The sequence below is a fragment of the Rhinoderma darwinii genome, chromosome 2 (assembly GCF_050947455.1).
Source record: "Rhinoderma darwinii isolate aRhiDar2 chromosome 2, aRhiDar2.hap1, whole genome shotgun sequence".
In the NCBI taxonomy this organism is placed as follows: Eukaryota; Metazoa; Chordata; class Amphibia; order Anura; family Rhinodermatidae; genus Rhinoderma; species Rhinoderma darwinii.
In genome coordinates, this window is record NC_134688.1 from 360,032,389 (window position 1) to 360,057,610 (window position 25,222).

The window sequence follows — 25,222 nt, forward strand, 5'->3', positions numbered from 1 at the left end:
TGAGCCCTACAGTGTGGCCAAACAGCAGTTTATGACCACATATGGGGTATTGCCATACGAAATTGCTTTACATATGTTGGGGTTCTATTTCTCCTTTATTTATTGTGAAAATTAAATTTTTTTATCTTAATCTACATCTTATTGGAAAAAATGACATTTTCTTTTTCACGGCCCAATTCTAATAAATTCAACAAAAAACATATGGGGTTAAAATGCTCACTAAACCCCTGGATGAATTTCTTAAGGAGTGTAGTTTTCCAAATGGAGTCACTTCTCAGGGGTTTCCACTGTACTGGTACCTTAGGGGCTCTGCAAATCCGACATGGTGTCTAGAAACCAAACCAGCAAAATCTGCGCTTCAAAAGCCAAATGGCGCTCTTTCCCTTCTGCGCCCTGTCGTGTACCCAAACAGCAGTTTATGACAACATATGGGGTATTGTCGTACTCGGGAGAAATTGATTTAGAAATGTTTGGGTGCTTTTTGTCTCCTTTATTTCTTGTGAAAATGAAAACTACATCTTATTGGTAAAAAAATTAAATTTCTCATTTACTTCCCAATTCTAATAAAATTGATGAAACACCTGTGGGGTCAAAATGCTCACTACACCCCTAAATGAATTCATTGTGGGGTATAGTTTCCAAAATGGGGTCTTCTTGGGGGTGTTTTTATTTTTTGCCAACTCAAGGCCTCTGCAAACCTGATATGGTGCCTAAAATATATTCTAATAAATAGGACATGCAAAAATACACAAGGTGCTTTGAGGCATGTGTTGCAGTCAAATTCTCTATAAATTTTTGTGTCTTTTACAAATAAACAATGAATGTACTGACCAAAATTTTCCACTGACATAAAGTACAATCTGTCACAAGAAAACAATATCAGAATCGTTTGAATAAGTAAAGCGTAGGGGGAGGCAGCATGACTGGGGGAATATGAAGGGGAGGAGCCGAGGGAAGCGAGGCTGAGGTCAGAATCGCAGGACAGCAATCTCCAGACATTACGTCCACGGCGATCCGGAAGGACGCGACCGCCGTCAAGATTGAGCCCTCACACCACTCCTAGGGTCCGGTGCAGGATGGGAAGCCGCTCTAAGGACCTTGTAGGCCGGGGTTCTGGGCCCTCTCCTTCAGGCCATAGGCCCCGGTCAAGCAGGAATCTCACCTCCCAGCCGGATCCAGTGGTGGCAGGGGGCCGGTTCGCCTGAGTCTGGGGGATACCCCCTGGCTCCAGTACAGAGTTACCCAGAGCTGCAGTGGGCCGGCCCGGGGCTGTTCCGGTTGAGCGGCCTGCCTTTTCTCATGAGGGCAGTTCCAGGACCTCCCTCCGGCAGGAGTCAGTGGTAATGCGGGGCAACGGCAGTGGGGGGCGACGCCCTGCTGGCTCTGCGGTGGAGGGACGATGACCATTTCGGGCTTCAGAATCGACTTCTGTTCCCGCTCGGGCAGAGGGTGTCAGGAGCTGCCCATTGGGTTAGACTTCTGGATTTGTGACTCAAGATCTGGTCGACTCGGGGGACGACAATGAAAAACGTGATGGTCAACTGGGTGATCCTGTTCTTCCAGCTGGTGGGATCACAGTTCTGCGCAGTCAGAGGTAATGGAAAAGATCTGGAAGGACGAATACGTAGAGATCTTCTCTCTTCTCGTCTTAGAGAAATTTAGAGTAGGAGAAGAGGCGGTACAGATTGATACCTCAAACTTTTCCTAATTGGTTGCAAGTGTTCGCCATCTTGGAGAGTGTTATTGTGGAAAAAAAACGTTTTTGCTATATGGACGCCATAGGGGAGACTTAGAGGGTCTATGGGGGTGTGACTTGGCTCATGTACGACGAGTAATTCAGACAGCGTAAGGCGGTTCGCCCGAGTATCTGGTGGGCCCAAAAGGATATAGGTTAATGGCTGAAGGTGATGGCCCCGGTGCGTTTTGGCAGGGAGTCCTTTCCAGCGGGGTTCTGGGGGTACCAGCCAGTAGGAACAGCATGGGATGGGGGCAGCCGGAGGAAAATGCGGGCGGTAAGTTAGGTTTGTGTTGGCAGTTTAAAGAGGCTTTGTCACCAGATTATAAGTGCTCTATCTCCTACATAATCCGATCGGCGCTGTAATGTAGATAACAACAATGGTTTTTATTTTGAAAAACTATCATTTTTTAACAAGATATGAGCAATTTTAGATTATGCTAATTAGTTTCTTAATAGACAACTGGGCGTGTTTTCCCTTTTTACCAACTGGGCGTTGTACAGTGGAGTGTATGACGCTGACCAATCTGTGTCATACACTTCTCATTGTTCCAGCCCAGCTTCTTTCATGGCGCAATCACACTGTGCTGTGGATCATGCTAGGCTGGAACAATGAGAAGTGTATGACACTGATTGGTCAGCGTCATACACTCCTCTGTAGAACATCCGGTTTTGTAAAAAGTAAAAACACGCCCAGTTGTCTACTAAGAAACCAATTAGCATAAATCTAAAATGATTAAAAAAATGATAGTTTTTCAAAATAAAAACCACTACTGTTATCTACATTACAGCGATGAACAGATTATGTAGGAGATAGGGAATTTATAATCTGGTGACAGAGCCTCTTTAATGAAGGGCAGTGTAAGTTTGGAGCAGGGTGTAAATTCAGACACTCCTGTTCTGTCTGTGGAGGTGCATCACACAGCTCGTCCCGATGTTTTAAAAATGGTAATGGAAAAGGGGGCAGCTCAGGTGACCAAGGGATTGACTCCAGTGAGGCTGGAAGAGATGCTTCCCTATCTAAATAGGTTCCCTGAAAGGTCTAAGTCGTTATTGTTGGAGTCGGGTTCTCAAGACGGTTTTCGTATTAAAGACCCACCACATGCTATTCCTTTTTCCTTGCATAACTTAAATTCCACCTGTGATTACCTGTCGGTGGTGACTGACAACAAGCTTCTTCAAGAGAGGTTGGAAGATTTGAAGGTGTTGGTGTGCAAGATGTGTCATTTGCGGAAGGTTACATTACACGATCTGCAATCTCTTCTGGGGAAACTCAATTTTGCCTCTCAGGTTATGCCCATGGGAAGGTTTTTTTGGAAGATCAACGGCAGGAGTAAGGGCAACTAATCATTTTGTTTGCTTGTCACACGAACACCATGATGATTTGGCGGTGTGGTCCGCATTCCTACGTCAATACAACGGTTGGTCGCTTATCATGTCTCTGGCCCTGGAAAATTTTCACTGGAATTTATTCACGTACACGTCTGGGAGTGGGGGTTTCGGGACCTATTGCGGGGGCCAGGGGTGTGCGTGTGAGTGGCCTCAGGCCTGGGTGGAGGAAGGTTTGGTGCGTAAGTTTGCATTGCTAGAATTTTTTCCCATTATAGTGGCAGTGACAATATGGCAGAACGCTTTAGCGAAAAGAAGGTGTGTTTCCAGTGCGACAACCTAGGGGTGGTAATGGCAATTAATAATATATTGGCCTCATCTCCTCCTGTTGTCCATTTGTGGCGGTATTTACAGTGAAGGAAATAAGTATTTGATCCCTTGCTGATTTTGTAAGTTTGCCCACTGTCAAAGTCATGAACAGTCTAGAATTTTTAGACTAGGTTAATTGTACCAGTGATAGATTATATAAAAAAAAAAAAAGAAAATCACATAGTCAAAATTATATATATTTATTTGCATTGTGCACAGAGAAATAAGTATTTGATCCCCTACCAACCATTAAGAGTTCAGCCTCCTCCAGACCAGTTACACTCTCCAAATCAACTTGGTGCCTGCATTAAAGACAGCTGTCTTAAATGGTCACCTGTATAAAAGACTCCTGTCCACAGACTCAATTAATCAGTCTGACTCTAACCTCTACAACATGGGCAAGACCAAAGAGCTTTCTAAGGATGTCAGGGACAAGATCATAGACCTGCACAAGGCTGGAATGAGCTACAAAACCATAAGTAAGACGCTGGATGAGAAGGAGACAACTGTTGGTGCAATAGTAAGAAAATGGAAGACATACAAAAGGACTGTCAATCGACATCGATCTGGGGCTCCATGCAAAATCTCACCTCGTGGGGTATCCTTGATCCTGAGGAAGGTGAGAGCTCAGCCGAAAACTACACGGGGGGAACTTGTTAATGATCTCAAGGCAGCTGGGACCACAGTCACCAAGAAAACCATTGGTAACACATTACGCCGTAATGGATTAAAATCCTGCAGTGCACGCAAGGTCCCCCTGCTCAAGAAGGCAAATGTACAGGCCCGTCTGAAATTTGCAAATGAATATCTGGATGATTCTGAGAGTGATTGGGAGAAGGTGCTGTGGTCAGATGAGACTAAAATTGAGCTCTTTGGCATTAACTCAACTCGCCGTGTTTGGAGGAAGAGAAATGCTGCCTATGACCCAAAGAACACTGTCCCCACTGTCAAGCATGGAGGTGGAAACATTATGTTTTGGGGGTGTTTCTCTGCTAAGGGCACAGGACTACTTCACCGCATCAAAGGGAGAATGGATGGAGCCATGTACCGTCAAATCCTGAGTGACAACCTCCTTCCCTCCACCAGGACATTAAAAATGGCTCGTGGCTGGGTCTTCCAGCATGACAATGACCCGAAACATACAGCCAAGGCAACAAAGGAGTGGCTCAAAAAGAAGCACATTAAGGTCATGGAGTGGCCTAGCCAGTCTCCAGACCTTAATCCGATCGAAAACTTATGGAGGGAGCTGAAGATCTGAGTTGCCAAGCGACAGCATCGAAATCTTAATGATTTACAGATGATCTGCAAAGAGGAGTGGGCCAAAATGCCATCTAACATGTGGGCAAACCTCATCATCAACTACAAAAAACGTCAGACTGCTGTGTTTGCCAACAAGGGTTTTGCCACCAAGTATTAAGTCTTGTTTGCCAAAGGGATCAAATATTTATTTCTCTGTGCACAATGCAAATAAATATATATAATTTTGACAATGTGATTTTCTGTTTTTTTTTTTTATATAATCTATCTCTCACTGGTAAAATTAACCTAGCCTAAAAATTCTAGACTGTCTTTGACAGTGGGCAAACTTAAAAAATCAGCAAGGGATCAAATACTTATTTCCTTCACTGTAGTTCTGCTATGTCTTTTGCTTAATGCTTGGGTTACTGCTGTTCATGTCCCAGGGGTCAGAAAACTAAATTGCTGATTCTCTTTCTCGCTTACAGTGGGATCGTTTCCGGCTGTTGGCGGAAGCAACAGGTCTCATCTGTCCTCCTCACTTGTGGGATCTGGTCTACAAAGTGCGAATCAGCTGATCCGTTTTTCTTTGGCTCCGGGGACATGAAATGCTTACACAGCAGCGTGGCTTGAAAGGGTGGACTGGTTGAGTGTTTTGGATAGGGTGGATACGGATAGTGGTAGGATGGTTGCATTGTTAGCATTCCTGGGACATGTGTCGGCTGTGGGTTGGTCGATCGCGAATGTTAATAGTTTCGTGGCGGCCCTGGCTTTCGTTTTGTTTCGACTGGTTTTTTCATGGGCCTTTTTGTGAGCGCTTAGGGTTGGGGAGTTAGTGTCCCCCAGCGGATCAGGACTGCTGATGGTTGAGCATGTGGTGTTGTTGTATGAGAAAGTGGAATTCTGGATTCGGCGCTCCAAGATGGATCAGAAGGGGAAGGGTAGAAGGGTGGTGTTGTGGGCGGTCCATGATGCATTGATGTGTCCTGTTCGCTCCCTCAGGGCGTACCGTAGGGATAACGAACTTGGGCATGTCGATGGGGCATTTTTTTCTCCTTATCAATTTACAATTGTTTTCTGAAAATGTTTGGATTATGTTGGTCTCAGAACATGGTGACGCAAAATGTGCAGAGCGTTCCAAAAGCGGATAAGATTGGGCTCCATTTATCAGTGCGACACCGGACACACATCTTTGAAATATAATTTATTTACAGCATTATTATACCCTCTTATTATGCCCTGATGTACTCCGCACAGCTTACATATGCCCCCACATTATAAACTGAAATACCAGTAAAATCCCAAACAGAACAACTACCAAGCAAAATCTGCGTTCCAAAAGCCACATGTCGCTCCCTCACTTCTGAGCGCTGCAGCATGCCCAAACAGCAGTTTTCGTCCACAGACATGGCATTGCCATACTCGGGAGAACCCGCTTAACGTTTTAATAGGTATTTGTCTTCGGTGGCACAAACTGGGCACAACATATTGTGCACTAAAATGGCATATCAGTGGAAAATTGCAATTTTCACTTTGCACCATCCGCTGCACATTAATTTCTAATGAAAAAACACGCACGTGTGAGGTCAAAATGCTCACTTCAACCCTTAAAATGCCTTAAGGGGTGTAGTTTCCAAAATAGGAGTCACTACTTCGGGGTTTGTTTTACTATTTGACCTCAGAGCCCTGCAATTGTGGGCCAAAGCTGTGAAAATCACCAAAATAGACCTCAAATGTGCACGGTGCTCTTCTCTTGTGAGCCCTGTCATATGTCCGGGCAAATGATAAATGCCTTGAGGGGTGCAGTTTCTAAAATGGGGTCACTTCTTGGGGGCTTCCACTGTACTCTGGTACCTCAGGGTTTAGCAAATGCAACATGGCGCCCAAAAACCAAGCCAGCAAAATCTGCATGCCAAATAGCACTCCTGCCATTCTGAGCCCTGCCGTGTGTCCAAACAGCAGTTTATGACAACATGTGGGGTATCTCGGTAAACGGGAGAAATTTCTTTCAAATCTTGGGGTGTTTTTTCTCCTTTATTCTGTGTAAAACGTAAAAATTTCCACATTGTGTGAGAAAAAATGAAATATTCAATTTCACAGTATAATGCCACTCAATTCAGCAAAAATCTTGTAGGGTCAAAATGCTCATTATAACCCTTGATAAATTCCATTAGGGGTGTAGTTTCCCAAATGGGGTCATTTTGGGGGATTTCCACTGATTTGGTTTGGCAGGGGTTTTGCAAATGCACATGGCACCCAAAAACCCTTCCAGCAATATCTGCATGCCGAGTAGCGCTCCTGCCTTTCCGAGCCCTGACGTGTATCCAAACAGCAATTTATGACCACATATGGGGTATTGCCGTACTCGGGAGAGATTGGCTTACAAATGTTAAGGTGCCTTTTCTCCTTTAACTCTTGAAGAAATAAAAAATATCAACATTTTTGTAGAAAAAATGTTGATATTCATTTTCACTGCCTCATTCCACTAAATTCCACAGAAAAACCTGTGGGGTCTAAATGCTCACTATACCCCATGATAAATTCCTTGGGGGCTTTAGTTTCCCAAATGAGTTAACTTTTGGGGGGTTTCCATGGTTTTGGTCCATCAGGGGCTTTGCGAATGCGACTTAACACCCGAAAACCATTTCAGGAAAACTTGAGATCCAAAAGCCAAATGGTGCTTCTTCCTTTCTGAAGTCCAAACAACCGTTTATTACCACATGTGGGGTATTGCTGTAATTGGGAGAAATTGCTTTTCAAATGTTGGGGTGCTTTTTCTCCTTTTTTCTTTGTAAAAAATGAAAATGTCCACTTTTTGTCAGAAAAAAATAAAATGTTAAATTTCACAGCATAATTCCACTAATTTCAGCAATAAAACTGTGGGGTCAAAATGCTCACTATACCCCTCAATACATTCCTTCAGGGGTGTAGTTTCCCAAATGGGTTCACTTTTGGGTGATTTCCACTGATTTGGACCCGCAGGGGCTTTGCAAATGTGACATGACGCTGAAAACCATTCCAGCTGAATTTGAGCTCCGAAAGCCAAATGGCGCTCCCTCCTTTCTAAGGCCTGCCATGGGTCCAAACAGCTGTTTATAACCACATATGGGGTATTTCCGGGATCAGAAGAGTCCACGTTACAAATGCTGGGGTGCTTTTTTCTCTTTTATCTATTGTGAAAATTGAAAAATCTGAGCTAAAACTACATTTTATTAGAAAAACCGTAGATTTTCATTTTCACGTCCTAATTCCACAAAATTCAGCAAAAACCCTGTGGGATCTAAATGCTCACTACACCCCTCGATAAATTTCTTCATGGGTGTAGTTTCCCAAATGGGGTCACTTTTGGGGGGTTTCCACTGATTTGGTCCCGCATGAACTTTGCAAATGCGACATGGCACCCAAAAAACATTCGAGCAAAACTAGAGGTCCAAAAGCCAAATGGTGCTTCTTCCCTTCTGAACCTTGCCGTGGGTCCAAAAGGCAGTTTATTACCACATACGGGATATTGCCGTAATCCGGAGAAATTGCCTTTCAAATGTTGGGATTCTTTAATATTGAAGATTTCTACATTTTACTAGAAAAAAATTAGATTTTAATTTTTACATCCTAATTCCACAAACTTCAGCAAAAAACCTGTGGGTTTAAAATGCTCACTAATCCCTTGATAAATTCCTTAAGGGGTGTAGTTTGCAAATGGTGTCTTTTTGGGGGGTTTCCACTGTTTTGGCACCACAAAACCTCTTCAAACCTGACATGGTGCCTAAAATATATTCTGATAAAATAGAGGCCCCAAAATCCACTAGGTGCTCCTTACAATGTGGATGTCTCGAGAAATCAATCTTAGAATTGCTTGAAAAAGAAAAAAGCATTTCAAGCTTATCACATAAAGTGACACATGTCAGATTTGGAAAAAATGGCCTGGTCCATTAGGCGAAAACAGGCTGTGTCCTTAAGCGGTTAATGGTAATGTGAACTTAGCCTAAGGGTATGTTCACATGGCCTATTTTCTGCCATTTTTCGGGCTGTAAATGCCTGAAATTCGGTCGAAAAATCGGAAGCAGAACGCCTCCAAACATCTGCCCATTGATTTCAATGGGAAAACGGCGTTCTGTTCCGACAGAGCGTTTTTCGCTGCGTTTTTTTACGCGTAAAAGAATGGCCCCGAAAAAGAAGTGCAGGACACTTCTTGGAACGTTTTTGGAGCCGTTTTCCATAGACTCTATTGAAAAAAGCTCCAAAAACGGCCGTAAAAAACGCCGCGAAAATCGCGAGTGCCACAAAAAACGTCTGAAAATCAGGAGCTGTTTTCTCTTCAAAACAGCTCCGTATTTTGAGACGTTTTTGACTCTGCGTATGAACATACCCTGAAAAGACACCATTTGGCAAACTACACCCCTCAAGGAATTTATCAAGGGGTATAGTGACCCCACAGGTTTTTTGCTGAATTTAGGGGAATTAGGCCGTAAAAATTTAAATCTACACTTCTTCCAATAAAACGTAGAAATTTTCCATTTTTACAAGCCATTTTGAAAAGCAATTTCTACCGATTATGGTGATACCCCATATGTGGTAATAAACTGCTGTTTGCACTCACGGCAGGGCTTAGAAGAGAAGCAGCACTATTTGACTTTTGGAGCTCAAATTTTGCTGGATTGGTTTTCAGGGGCCATGCTGCATTTGCAAAGGCCCTGAGGAGTCAAAACAGTAGAAAGCGCCAAAAGTGACCCCAATTGTAGAACTACACCCCTCAAGTAATCTATCTTAGGGGTATAGTGAGCATTTAGACCCTGTAGATCTTTTGTAGAACGTATTGGAACTAGGTCGTGAAAATTAAAATCAACATTATTTCACAATAAATTGTAGAATCTCTTCATTTGTACAAGAGATAAAGGAGAAAAAGCACCCCAACATTTGTAAAGCAATTTCTCCCGAGTTCGGCAATACCCCACATGTGGTCATAAAATGTTGTTTGGACACACAGCAGGTGTAATGGCGGGGTAGGGAGACAGACAGGTGAGCCCTAATCTACCCGCCACTCAGTCCCTGCCTACTTGCAACGGCCCGTCCTAAGCGACGGCGTACAACTGGGCGACGGTCCCTATGCTCACTAAGTGCACGACAGACAGACAGACAAGGGTAACAGAGCTAAGGGAAATGGGGCTGTTGCCCACGGCAACCCCGTGAGCAACAAGAGTAGTGAACCAGCAGTGGACGAGGTACAAAACGCAGAGCAGGAGAATAGTGAACGAGCCGAGTCAAACCAGGAGTGGATGAGGTACAAAATGCAGAGCAGGAGAATAGTCAGTCAAGCCAGGGTCAATATGAAGCAGAAGACAAGTAGTAAGCAGCAGCAGCAGGGCCAGGAAACAGACTGAAAGAATCACAGGCAAAGGAGGAGCAGGAAGTGAAGGTATAAATAGACAGAGGGTGGGAGCTAGCTCCGTCTGGCCAGGCTGTGATAGGCTCTCCCACTCCTCAGCCTCCCAGGCTGATTGGTGGAAAAAGGGGTCACTCGACCAGACTTAGGAGCAGGTGCAGAGTGAGTAACCACGGGCGTCGACACAGAAGATGTGTCAGGCAGATCCTTTACCGTACCCCCTTTTATGAGGGGCCACTGGAAACTTTCTAGGTGGACCTGGCTTATAGGGGAACCGAAGATGGAAACTCCTGAGCAATACTGCAGCGTGAAAATTTCGGGCGGGTACCCAAGTCCTCTCCTCAGGCCCGTATCCTCTCCAATGGACCAGGTACTGGAGAGAACCCTGGACCATCCTGCTGTCCACAATCTTGGCCACCTCGAATTCTACCCCTTCAGGGGTGAGAACAGGGACCGGAGGTTTCCTCGAGGGAGCCAAGGACGGGGAGAAGTGTTTCAAGAGGGAGGCATGAAACACGTCGTGTATTCGAAAAGACGGGGGTAACTCCAGTCGGAAGGAGACAGGGTTAAGGACTTCAATGACCTTGTACGGCCCTATATACCTGGAAGCAAATTTTTTGGACGGGACTTTAAGGCGCAAATTTCTTGAAGACAGCCACTCCAGATCCCCGACCGCAAACATCTTCTATCTGCCTGGGTCTTTTGTATTCTCTGGGACACCTCTAGGTTCTTCTGAACCTGGGCCAAGACTGTGCACAGTTCCCAATGAACGACATCTACCTCAGGATTGTTGGAACCACCAGGTGAAACGGAGGAGAACCGTGGATTGAACCCAAAATTACAGAAAAAGGGGGAGACCCCTGACGAGTGACTGACCCGGTTATTAAGGGAAAATTCAGCGAGGGAAATGAAGGAGACCCAATCATATTGACAGTCAGAGATAAAACACCTTAAATATTGTTCTAGAGACTGATTAGTCCTCTCAGTTTGGCCATTAGTTTCAGGATGGAAGGCCGAGGAGAAGGACAGATCAATTTCCAACATTTTACAGAAGGTTCTCCAAAACAATGAAACAAATTGTACCCCTCTGTCAGAAACAATATTGACAGGAACCCCATGGAGACGCAGGATGCGTTTGATAAACAAGGCAGTTAACGTCTTAGCATTGGGTAGTTTCTTGAGGGGCACAAAATAGCACATCTTACTGAAGTGGTCAACTACCACCCATACCACCGACTTGCCTTGAGATGGAGGCAGATCGGTGATAAAATCCATGGAGATATGGGTCCAAGGTCTTTGGGGAATGGGCAAAGAACATAGTAAGCCTGCTGGTCGGGACCTGGGAGTCTAGGACCTAGCACAAATTTCACAAGCGGCGACGTAGGCCTTAACGTCTTTAAGCAACCCAGGCCACCAATAGTCTCTGGCAATGAGGTGCTTGGTACCTAGGATGCCTGGATGGCCAGATAGTGCAGAGTCATGATTTTCCCTGAGTACCCTTAGCCGGAATTGCAGGGGAACAAACAGCTTGTTCTCAGGAAGGTTCCCGGGAGCTGAACCTTGATCAGCCGCAATTTCGGAGACTAAGTCAGAATCAACAGAGGAAATGATTACACCTGGGGGCAAAACACAAGCAGGATCTTCCTCCGAAGGAGGGCTGGCCATGAAGCTACGTGACAGTGCATTAGCCTTAATATTTTTAGACACAGCCCTATAGGTGACCAAAAAGTTGAATCTAGTAAAAAATAACGCCCATCGAGCTTGTCTCGGGTTTAGCCTCCGGGCAGATTCTAGGAAAACCAGATTCTTGTGGTCGGTAAGGACCGTTACCTGGTGCCTAGCCCCCTCCAGGAAGTGGCGCCACTCTTCAAATGCCCATTTAATGGCTAAGAGTTCGCGGTTGCCAATGTCGTAGTTACTCTCAGTGGGTGAGAACTTCCTGGAGAAGTAGGCACAGGGACGGAGATGGGTGAGGGACCTGGTACCCTGGGACAAGACAGCACCCACTCCCACCTCGGAGGCGTCAACCTCCACGATAAATTGCTCCATTTGGTTAGGCTGAATCAGCACTGGGGCCGAGATAAATCACTTCTTAAGGATCTCAAAAGCCTGGAGCGCCTCTGGAGGCCAGTGGAGGAGATCAGCACCTTTGCGAGTGAGATCCGTAAGAGGCTTAGCGATGACCGAGAAGTTAGCAATAAATCTCCTGTAATAATTAGCAAACCCCAGGAAGCACTGTAACGCCTTCAGGGAGGCAGGTTGGACCCATTCTGCCACAGCCTGAACCTTGCCATGAGGAGTGAGGATTTGACCCAAAAATGGTATCTCCTGCACCCCAAACACACATTTTTCGGTTTTAGCAAACAGTTTGTTTTCCCGAAGGGCCTGGAGCACCTTCCTGACGTGGGAGGACCAGTCCTTGGAAAACACTAGGATGTCATCAAGGTACACTACAAGAAATACCCCCAGGTAGTCTCTTAAAATCTCATTTATTAAATTCTGGAAGACCGCGGGAGCATTACACAACCCAAAGGCCATGACGAGGTATTCGAAATGACCTTCAGGCGTGTTAAACGCAGTCTTCCACTCATCCCCCTCTTTGATGTGGATAAGGTTATAAGCCCCTCGTAGATCAAACGTAGAGAACCATTGGGCCCCCTGAACCTGATTGAAGAGATCAGGAATTAAAGGAAAGGGATACTGGTTCCTTACAGTGACCTTATTCAAGTTTCAGTAGTCAATGCACGGCCTAAGACCACCATCCTTCTTCCCTACGAAGAAGAAGCCAGCACCTACCGGTGAAGTAGAGGGGCGAATGTAACCCTTGGCCAGGCATTCCTGGATATACTATCTCATGGCTTCACGTTCGGGACAAGAGAGATTAAATATCCTACCCTTATTGAGCTTAGCTCCTGGTACCAAATCGATTGTGCAATCGTATTCTCTATGAGGAGGTAACTGTAATGACGGGGGTAGGGAAACGGACAAGTGAGCCCTAGTCTACCCGCCACTCTGTCCCTGCCTACTTGCAACGACCCGCCCTAGGCGACGGGGTACAACTGGGCGGCGGTCCCTGCCCTCAGTAAGTGCACGACAAACACGACAAACATACAAGGGAATACAAGCAAGGGAAAGGGGCAGTTGCCCACGGCAACACCGTGAGAAACCAGAGTGGTGAACGAGCCGAGTCAAGCCAAGAGTGTGCGAGGTACCAAACGAAGAGCAGAAGAGTAGTCAGTAAGCCAGGGTCTGTATGGAGCAGGATCAAAATAGAAGGAGCTGTAGCTGGGCCAGGAAACCACACAAAAAGAATCACAAGCACCGAGGGACAGGAAGGGCAGGCTTAAATAGACCGAGGGTCGGGAGCTAGCTGAGTCTGGCCAGGTTGCGATAGGCTCTCCCACTCCTAAGCCTGCCAGCCTGAGTGGTGGAAGCTGGAGTCAGTCTCAGGGATGTAGATTCAGGTGCTGACTGATTAATTATGGGAGTTAATCCCGAAGCTGTGCCTGGCAGATCCTTTACAGTACCCCCCCTTTTATGAGGGGCCACCGGACCCTTTCTAAGTGGACCTGGCTTACTGGGGAAACGCAGGTGGAACCTCCTGACCAATAGCCCAGCGTGAACATCCCGGGCGGGTACCCAAGTCCTCTCCTTGGGCCCGTATCCTCTCCAATGGACCAGGTACTTGAGGGAGCCTTGGACCATCTTGCTGTCCACAATCTTGGCCACCTCGAATTCCACCCCCTCAGGGGTGAGGACGGGAACAGGAGGTCTCCTCGAGGGAGTAAAGGACGGGAAGCAGCGTTTAAAGGGAATGTGTTGCCAGAAAAACATGTTTTTTTAAAAAAAATTAAACATTTAGTGTGTGGGTGGTTAAACATTGTTCAAATTTTTTTTATTTTTTTGCACGAGTCCAGGAAATATTATAAATTATTTCTAATTTATAATACTACCCATTTTTGGTCACTAGATGGAGCTGTTCCCAAAATTGCAGCATTGCAACATTGGGTTAAAAGCCCTCGCTCTAGTGAGCTCTCAGCATCCCCCCCTCCTTTATCCTGGCTAGTGCCGGGATAAACGAGGGGTTTGAACGGTGTAACCTCCTACACTGTGTGTCGCCATTTTTTGAGCTAACCCACAGTGTAGTAGGTTTACATACAGTAGTAAACACACACAAACACGAACATACATTGAAATCTCTTACCTGCTCCTGCCGCCGCGGCTCCCTCCGGCCCGTCCGCTCCGTTTGCTGCCGCTGGTGCAAGTGCAGAAATCCGGAAGCCGCGACCGGAAGTAGTAATATTACTGTCCGGCCGCGACTTCCGGTCCACAGGAAAATGGCGCCGGACGGCGCCAATTTCGAATAGGACTGTGTGGGAGCGGCGCATGCGCAGTTCCCACACAGACGCCGTACACTGCAGTCAATGGGACGGGAGCCGTTCGCAGTCCCTATGGGACTGTGGCTGCCGTATTCCATGTCTGTATGTGTCGTTAATCGACACACACAGAAATGGAACAAAAAATGGCAGCCCCCATAGGGAAGAAAAAGTGTAAAAATAAGAAAAAGTAAAACACAAACACACAAATAAATATAAAAGTTTTTAATAAAGCACTAACATCTTTAACATATAAAAAAATAATTTCTGATGACACTGTTCCTTTAAGGAGGGAGGCATGAAACACGTAGTGTATACGAAAAGACGGGGGTAACTCCAGCCGGAAGGAGACAGGATTGAGGACCTCAATGACCTTATACGGCCCAATAAACCGGGGAGCAAACTTCTTGGACGGAACCTTGAGACGCAAGTTCAATAGACGACAACCACACCAGATCCCCGACCATAAACAGGGGGTTAGCAGAACGTTTTCTATCAGCCTGAGTTTTTTGTACGCTCTGGGACGCCTCTAGGTTCTTCTGAACCTGGGCCCAGACTGTGCACAGTTCCCGATGAACGACCTCTACGTCGAGATTGTTGGAACTACCAGGTGAAACGGAGGAGAACCGTGGATTAAACCCAAAATTACAGAAAAAGGGGGAGACCCCTGACGAGTTACTGACCCGGTTATTAAGGGAAAATTCGGCGAGGGGAATGAATGAGACCCAATCATATTGACAGTCAGAGACAAAACACCTTAAATATTGTTCTAGAGATTGATTAGTCCTCTCAGTTTGGCAATTGGTTTCAGGATGGAAGGCAGAGGAGGACAGATCAATCTCCAACTTCATACAGAAGGCTCTCCAAAACAATGAAACAAATTGTACCCCTCTGTCCGAAACAATATTGACAGGGACCCCATGGAGACGCAGGATGTGTTTGACAAACAAGGTAGCCAACGTCTTGGCGTTGGGTAGTTTCTTGAGGGGCACAAAGTGGCACATCTTACTGAAGCGGTCTACTACCACCCACACCACCGACTTGCCTTGGGATGGAGGCAAATCGGTGATAAAATCCATGGAGATATGTGTCCAAGGTCTCTGGGGAATGGGCAACGAACGCAGTAAGCCCGCTGGTCAGGACCTGGGAGTCTTGGACCTAGCACAAACCTCACAAGCGGCGACGTAGGCCTTAACGTCTTTAGGCAACCCAGGCCACCAATAGTTTCTGGCAATGAGGTGTTTGGTACCCAGGAAGCCTGGATGACCAGATAGTGCGGAGTCATGATTTTCCCTAAGTACCCTTAGCCGGAATTGCAGGGGAACAAACAGCTTGTTCTCAGGAAGGTTCCCGGGAGCTGAACCTTGATCAGCAGCAATTTCAGAGACTAAATCAGAATCGATCGAGGAAATGATTATACCTGGAGGCAAAATACAAGCAGGATCTTCCTCCGAAGGAGGGCTGGCCATGAAGCTACGCGACAGTGCATCAGCCTTAATATTTTTAGACCCAGCCCTATAGGTAACCAAAAAATTTAATCTGGTAAAAAATAACGCCCATCGAGCTTGTCTCGGGTTTAGCCTCCGGGCAGATTCTAGGAAAACCAGATTTTGTGGTCGGTAAGGACCGTTACCTGGTGCCTAGCCCCCTCCAGGAAGTGGCGCCACTCTTCAAATGCCCATTTAATGGCTAAGAGTTCGCGGTTGCCAATATCATAGTTACTCTCAGTTGGCGAAAACTTCCTGGAGAAGTAGGCACAGGGGCGGAGATGGGTGAGGGACCTGGTACCCTGGGACAAGACAGCCCCCACTCCCACCTCAGATGCGTCAACTTCCACGATAAATGGCTCCATTTGGTTGGGCTGAACCAGCACCGGGGCCGAGATAAAGCACTTCTTAAGGACCTCAAAAGCCTGGACAGCCTCAGGAGGCCAGTGGAGGAGATCAGCTCCTTTGCGAGTGAGGTCCGTAAGAGGCTTAGCGATGACCGAGAAGTTAGCAATAAATCTCCTGTAATAATTAGCGAACCCCAAAAAACACTGTAACGCCTTCAGGGAGGCAGGTTGGACCCATTCCGCCACAGCCTGAACCTTGGCGGGGTCCATGTGGAATTCATGAGGAGTGAGGATTTGACCCAAAAATGGTATTTCCTGTACTCCAAACACACATTTTTCGGTTTTGGCAAACAGTTTGTTTTCCCGAAGGACCTGGAGCACCTTCCTGACATGCTCAATGTGGGAGGACCAGTCCTTGGAAAACACCAGTATGTCATCAAGGTACACTACAAGAAATATCCCCAGGTAATTTCTCAAAATCTCATTTATGAAATTCTGGAAGACCGCAGGGGCATTACACAACCCAAAGGGCATGACGAGGTATTCGAAATGGCCTTCCGGCGTGTTAAACGCAGTCTTCCACTCATCCCCCTCTTTTATGCGGATAAGGTTATACGCCCCCCGTAGATCCACCTTAGAGAACCATTGGGCCCCCTGAACCTGATTGAAGAGATCAGGAATCAAAGGAAGGGGATACTCTTTCCTTACCGTGACCTTATTCAGGCTACGGTAGTCAATGCATGGCCTAAGACCACCATCCTTCTTCCCTACGAAGAAGAAGCCAGCACCTACCGGAGAAGTAGAGGGACGAATGTAACCCTTGGCCAGGCATTCCTGGATATACTCTCTCATGGCTTCACGTTCGGGACAAGAAAGATTAAATATCCTACCCTTAGGAAGCTTAGCTCCTGGTACCAATTCGATAGCGCAATCGTATTCTCTATGAGGAGGTAACACTTCGGAGGCCTCCTTAGAGAAAACATCAGCGAAGTCCTGAACAAACTCGGGTAGCGTGTTCGCCTCCTCAGGGGGAGAAATAGAATTAACAGAAAAACATGACGTAAAACATTCATTACCCCATTTGGTTAGCTCCCCAGTATTCCAGTCAAACGTGGGATTATGCAACTGCAACCAGGGAAGGCCTAGAACCAAATCGGACGATAATCCCTGCATCAACAGTACAGAGCACTGCTCCAAATGCATGGAGCCAACAAGGAGTTCAAAAACAGGGGTATGCTGTGTAAAATACCCATTAGCAAGAGGAGTGGAGTCGATACCCACTACCGGGACAGGTTTAGGCAAATCAATCAGAGGCATAGCAAGAGACATAGCAAATTCCACAGACATGATATTAGTAGAGGACCCTGAATCCACGAAGGCACTGCCGGTAGCAGACCTACCACCAAAAGAGACCTGAAAGGGAAGCAAGATCTTAGTACGTTTCCTATTTACAGGAAATACCTGTGTGCCCAAGTGACCTCCCCGATGATCACTTAGGCGCGGAAGTTCTCTGGCTGCATTCTTACGCTTAGGACAGTTGTTCACTTGATACTTGTCATCCCCACAGTAGAAGCAGAGACCATTCTTCCTGCAGAATTCTCTACGTTGTTGGGGGGACACGGAGGCCCCGAGTTGCATAGGTATATCTGAGTCTTTTGGGGAGGAACGAAGCAACGGAACTTCGGGAGGCATCATGGGGGAGTCGGAGGAGAAAACACATAAACGTTCACGTTGTCGTTCCCTGAGACGTCGGTCAAGTCGTACCGCTAAAGCCATAACCTGGTCTAGGGAGTCAGAAGAGGGATAGCTTACTAGCAGGTCTTTCAGGGCATTCGACAGACCCAACCTAAACTGGCACCTTAAGGCAGGGTCATTCCACCGAGAAGCTACGCACCACTTCCTAAAGTCAGAACAATACTCCTCAACAGGTCTCTTACCCTGACGTAAAGTCACCAGCTGACTCTCGGCAAAGGCAGTCTTGTCAGTCTTGTCATAAATGAGCCTGAGAGCAGAAAAGAAAAGATCAATGGAGGAAAGTTCAGGGGCGTCAGGAGCCAAGGAGAAGGCCCATTCTTGGGGCCCGTCCTGGAGCCGGGACATAATTATACCCACCCGCTGGCTCTCAGAACCTGAGGAGTGGGGCTTTAAGCGAAAATAGAGCCTACAACTCTCCCGAAAGGAGAAAAAAGTCTTCCGGTCCCCTGAGAACCGGTCAGGCAACTTGAGGTGGGGTTCAAGAGGTGAGGTGGGGGGCACTACCAGGGTAGCATCATGCAGGTTGTCCCTCTGAGCCAGGGCTTGGACCTGTAGGGAAAGGCCCTGCATTTGCTGAGCCAGGGTCTCAAGGGGGTCCATAGTTGTGTCAGGGACCAGGGTAGACTAGGTATATGGGCCTGTGATTATGTAATGGCGAGGTAGGGAGACAGACAGGTGAGCCCTAATCTACCCGTCACTCAGTCCATGCCTACTTGCAACGGCCCGTCCTAAGCGACGGCGTACAGCTGGGCGACGGTCCCTACGCTCAATAAGTGCATGACAGACAAACAGACAAGGGTAACAGAGCTAAGGGAAATGGGGCTGTTGCCCACAGCAACCCCGTGAGCAACAAGAGTAGTGAACGAGCCGAGTCAAACCGTACTTGGCAGACAGGAGGTCATTGTTAGGCCTCCTGTTGCCAACAACTGTTCAGCTAGCAAATTGGCTCCCCAGGCTCTCTTTGCTGAGTAATTATGCTGCAATACTGTGATTGGTCAGCCACTACTGACTGTCCAATCACAGTGATCGCAGGCGGCGCCGCACCGCTTTTGGTTCCCTGCTGCATCATAGTGACTATTGGCAGCCTATGACAGCCGATATCACTGTTCTGTAACCATGTCTTTTGACTTGATGACAGAACAAAACCATGACGTAACTGTACCTCATGGTTCCTTAAGGCAGGGCAAACCATGACGTACAGTTGCGTCATGGAGCGTTAAAGGGTTAAGTCTTTGTGTCATTATTGAATGGATCAGAGAAATAAAAGGGTTAGAAAAGGGGAGTTGGTGTAGAATTGGTACAGTGGTAAGTAAACAGCTCCAAAAACGGGTCAAGAAGTGACATGCTCCTTTTTATGCGGCGTCTTTTTACGAACCGTTTTTAAAAACAGCAGCATAAAAAAACACCCCATCTGAACTAAACACCATTTTTCCCATTGATTTCTATGGGAAGCTATTTGTCGGCGTTTACCTAGCATTTTTCAAGGTGTATTTTGAGGTGTTTATGCCCCGAAATACGCCTGAAAATATTGCGTGTGAACATACCTTCACCGGTCCCGAGAATGGGTTTACCTGGCCGTCCCTGTGCGCCCTATATAAATGGAACGGTATTGCGTATGCTCAGCCACCGCTCCACTCACTTTTTATGGGGCAGCCAGGGATAGTGTCCGGCAGCGCCATTGAAAATGAATAGATCTCTACCAATCAGATATTTATCACCTATCCTGTGGATAAGTAATAAATATTGATTATGGGCATACCCCTTTAACTGCATTGACATATAATAAGATTCTAAGCTAGGTAAGCAGAGTGATTTTGAAACAGCGAGGAATTAAGTTATAAAGTAAATTAGAAAGCTAGTATCACAGAGTGGGAACTCTTCATAAAACATAACCTTTATTCATTATTCATATTAAAATACTCTAGGTAATTCTTTTGATACTCAAATACCCCTGACACAGACAGGGTTGAATCAATAAGCAATCCAGAGTTACCACCTGGAGTATCCAGAAAATTATATCTAGATGGCGTGTTACCATACGGCATCTATGGACAAACTCCAGGGATACAAAAAATTCTATTACACACAATTTGTGTAATTTCTAAGCACCAAATGTTGCATAACATAATCAGCTGACACTTCATAACTGTTTTATGACGAGTACCCACTCTGTGATACTACTTGTTTCTTTGAGGAACCCACATATTGATTTTAGTGATAATAAAAATTAGAGAGCTGTATAACTTTTCATTAGACAATGATTAACCCGCTCCTATCTGTATCACGTAAATAACCAGACTAATGACGTGGTTGCCTGACCATTAGACAGTTAATATTCCTCCATTTTTTAATGATGGCAGTGAGCGTTCGTGTGTGTCAGAAAAGCACAGCTCCGGCTGCTATAATGATGTATTAAAAAATTTATTAGCACCGAGTGATGGACATAGAAACTGACATGATGATAAAAGGTGGTCATTTACTTTATACTTACCGCAGCAAAAGTAGATATTGTCCTAAAAATGTTGTACTTCATTGTAAATAATAAATATTATAATACTATAAAAAATAATCATATTAATAATCAAATTAAATAATCATATTTTGTAACCACATAATAGCATCTGAAACGACAGTCTGCAAAATACAAGATAGATAACAGCTACACTACAAGGGCAGCAGAAATACCGGAAAACTTTAAGAAGAATCGATACAAAGACATTTTTCCATGTAAGTTATATACCACAGTTGTTCATTTTTGTATTGTAATAAAATGAAATATACTAAATATAAATATGATCAGAAGTTTACTGAACATCATTAAATCTAGAGGTTTGATGCCTCTTTTGCTGTGATAGGCCTGGAATTTACTATTTTTATATATTAAAATCATATGAACACAAGAAGTATGGGTGAAGAGGGCTAAAACGAACCAAAACGCACCCTGCAGTTTTAAGTAGGCCTTGCTGTGTTCCAAATGTTTAGATTTGGAAGGCTTTTTGGTTCCTTTTAGCCCTCCTCACCCTAATCTTATTGCGTACCTAGGAGTGGAACCTCCCAAGCCCTAACTTAACCCCTTAGTGACCAGCCCATTTTAGGCCCTAATGACCAAGCTATTTTATTCGTTTTTCTATAGTCGCATTCAAAGAGCTATAACTTTTTAATTTTTTCGTCTACATAGCTGTATGAGGACTTGTTTTTTGCGGGATTAGTTGTGCTTTTTAATGGCACCATTTTTGGGTACATATAATTTTTATATTAACTTTTATTAACCTTTTTGGGGGGGGATTATAAAAAAAAACTGAAATTCCGCCATTGTTCTATGCATTTTTAAATTGACGCCGTTCACTATGCGACGTAAATAACATGTTACCTTTATTCTATGGGTCGGTACGATTACGGCGATACCACATGTGTAGAGGTTTTTTTATGTTTTACGACTTTTGCACAATAAAAACACTTTTGAACTAAAATTATTTGTTTTTGCATCGTCGCTTTCCAAGGCCCATAACTTTTTATTTTTCCATCAATGTAGTGATTTTTTGGGCTTGTTTTCTGCGGGACAAGACGTAGTTTTGAATGGTACTGTTTTGGGGTGCATGGGACTTATTGATTCATTTTTATTATGACTTTTTTGGGGGGCAATGGAAAAAAATTGCAATTTTGCCATGGTTTTTTGCGTTTTTTTTTTACGGTGTTCACTTTGCGGTTTAAATTACCTATTAACTTTATTAATGGAGTCATTACGGTCGCGGCGATACCACATATGTGTACTTTTTTTTTTTTTACACTTTTACTAAATAAAACCACTTTTTATGGAAAAAAATGGTTTTATTTATTTTTTTACTGTACTTTTTATTAATAATATTTATTTCACTTTGATGACTGATTTTATTAGTCCCACTAGGGGACTTTACTGTGCGATATTCCGATCGCTGCTATAATGCTCTGGTATACTTCGTATACCAGAGCATTATTGCCTGTCAGTGTAAATCTGACTGGCAATCTGTTAGGACGTGCCTCCGGCGCGTCCTAACAGGAATATGTCCAGGGCAGACCTGGGGGCTTTTATCAAGCCCCCGGCTGCCATGACACCCCATCGGAGACCCGCGATTTAATTCGCGGGCCGCCGATGGGTGACAGAGGGAGCGCACTCCCTCTGTAAACAAAGTTGAATGCCGCGGTCGCTATTGACGGCGGCATTTAACGGGTTAAACGGCCGCGATCGAAGTAAACTTCGATCGCGGGCGTTGGAGCAGGAACTCAGCTGTCATCAGACAGCAGAGCCCCGGCTCCTGCCTGCACGGGAGACACGTGCAGGACTTAGACTAGGCTGACGTGAAAAGGCGTCAGCCTAGCCTAAAGCCCATTAGTGAATCACGTGAAAAGGCGTATTGGTGGTCACTAAGGGGTTAATAGAGCCAGAGTTTCCATATCTTGCACTGATGAAGGTCAATAAGTCTGAAACAGCTGTATGCAAGTTGAAATTTATGGCTCTGTAGTTATTCATCCTCATCACATGTGGCTGTAGTGTGCCACGTGGGCAAAACTGCTTGTGGTTTTGTGGTTTTTATCATGAATTACTGCATTTTCTCAATGCAATTTTTGCCCATGCAGTTGTATATGTAAAACTGTATTCTTAACGTGTTTCACCTGTAAAAATTGCATTGAAAAAATGTGGTAAAACATGTAAGGTATTTCATGCGCGGCACACGGCACATTACCAGCATTTGTAAATGAGGTCTCAAGCTGTATCTGTGCTATACACATCAGTTCTGGATCCATAGTTGGCTACAAAAGGCATAAAGAAAAAATTGCATGTGTCTGCCCTCTGTATCAAAGTGAGGATTATTTTCCTTCTCTTGTGGATATGTTCCTCTTCTCTCCTCCGGGTTCCCTCAGTATGCTGATGCTAATACAACGTACTGACGCCCGGCAGCGTCAGGGACTTTTATGCAACGCAAAACTCAAGGTCACATACAAAGTGCTTCGTCACATACAACATCCTCATGCTGCCCAGCGTCAGTACATTGTATGGGCAACATAACGCTATAGGGAACTGGAGCCAAGAGGAGCGGTGAGGTGATACATACATATACTTTTATTATTTTTTGTCCGATGGGTGGTAGTTTTATGGGTGGGTAGTCTGATCGAGGGATGCAAAGAATGGGCCTCCACCTTGATACACCCCACATTGTAAAATCTACGCCAATTGGGAGCTGGTATAGAGTCCGCTATATATTACACCAGTAAATTTGGACACCCTAATAAGGCCAAAATTCCATATTTGCAATGCAAATGGCGACTTTTCGGCCCTTCTGCAACCATTCTACGACAGAAAACAACCTAAAAAGGCCCAAGAATGCTATTTGCAATGTAAATGGCAACTTTTAGGCCCTTTTGCGACTTTTCTAGGACAGAAAGCTTTCCCCCAATGTGTATACAGAAAAACTGAGCTCTGACCACTATAGAGATGTATTATAAAGAATTTTTAGCGTTTTTTTAGATTAAAAGATCAAAATGGTACTCAAGCGTTCAGTACGTATTCCAAATTTTAGCATGGGGAACCGTGACAACTAGTAACTTGCCTACCTATCGTAGTTATTTCAATACGCCATAACAGGGATACCAGTTTCGTTTAAAGTGTATACTGCTCTACTCTTATGGTCTGACATATCGTCATATAAATGCAAACATGTTTAAGGTAGGTGGAAAAATAAAAGTCTGAGAGTGGGCGACAATAAATGGGTGGAATGGAAAAGTTTTAGTGGGTTTGTGGTAATACATTATATATAACACAGAATGAACATGACATACATGCAAAATGTGTTGTGGTATACTACATGGTACAGTGTTATTTCACCTTTTTTTCTGTATTTCAGTTGACCACAGTCGCGTGGAACTCTCTCTGATCACCTCAGATGAAGATACTGATTTTATCAATGCCAGTTTTATTAAGGTACATAGTTTAATAAGCTTGTCCTGTTTTTGTTGAGGCCAACTGAGCTAGGAAAAGACTTGGCTTCTCCCTTGTGTACTGCAAGCATAAAGAGATCTTTTTTTTTGTATCATTTTTTTGCCACCTATGATTTGCATGTCCTATCAGGTCTTTTTAATCCACATGACACTTCCTCTATCAACTGCGCTGCCTTTCTGCTGTGTTGTCTTCTGTGCTGTGCTGCCCACAGCTGCGCAGAATAGGAATGCAGTCAAGTTTCCAGTTGTTGGTAAGACAAGTTCTCCATTGCCGACCTGGGGTTCGGCTCCTAGTCGTATTTCTCAGTAGTAGCCAATACTGTGGAAAGAATAGTTGTCAAACCTCTAGGCGGTTACCCATCTGTAGGAAGACGCCCGTGAACAGCAGTGCAGACTACGTGTGTGTGTGTGTGTGTGTGTGTGTGTATACATATACAGGGCCAGTGTCAGCATATATAGACAGTGATGTCAGGAGGAGAGAAGGAAGGGGAGAAGAGAAGCCCCTTACATAACTGTCCATATATCGACAGTGTTGTCAGGAGGAGAGCAGTGTCCCAGGCAGAGTGCTAGTAGCTCTCTGACTAGAACTTTGGCTTTGGGGTTGCCCCTGACATCACTAGCCGTAGATGGACAGTGATGTCAGGGGGTCCAAGAGCCAGAGTACAGGAGCAGAGCCTTTACTAGCGCTCTGCCCGGGACTTCAGCTCTGCTCCGGTCATCATTATCCATTTATGAACAGTGATGTCAGAAGAAGCAGAGCAGGAGTCTCAGGCAGAGTGCTAGTAGTGCTCTGCCCGGGACTAGGGCTCTAGGGCTGCCCTTCACAACTCTCCCTATATACAGACAGTGACGTCAGGGGCTACTGCTGAGGCGGAATCCCCAGCCAGAGCATCGGCAATGTTTTGGCTGGGGATTCCACTCCTAAGGCGCTACCTACATGGAGGGTGGCTGTGTGGCACTACCAGGGAGGGTGGCTGTGTGGCACTATCAAGGAGGGTGGCTGTGTGGCACTACCAGGGAGGGTGGCTGTGTGGCACTACCAGGGAGGGTGGCTGTGTGGTACTGCAATGTAGAGAAAAAAATGATCCAGCGCTGGTGATGATTTAAAAGGGAATTGAGAGTCCCATGTTTATTTGTGAAGGTTATTAAAATCGAAAGGGAGACGCAGTCCCAAGATGCAAGTAGTCAGGACTTGTGCCTGAGCTGTGTGGTACTACCTGGGAGGAGGGGGCTGT

The 25,222-nt window shown here is 45.4% G+C and overlaps 1 protein-coding gene across 1 annotated transcript in view; it reads left to right on the forward strand.

The window, feature by feature from the left end:
- The window catches only part of PTPN22 (protein tyrosine phosphatase non-receptor type 22), a 139,325-nt gene that overhangs the window by 53,262 nt on the left and 60,841 nt on the right, over positions 1–25,222 (forward strand). The window contains exons 2-3 of the mRNA XM_075851197.1: positions 20,633–20,741; positions 23,894–23,970. Coding sequence (XP_075707312.1) covers positions 20,633–20,741; positions 23,894–23,970 — 186 coding nt within the window. The remainder of the gene's footprint in view (positions 1–20,632; positions 20,742–23,893; positions 23,971–25,222) is intronic.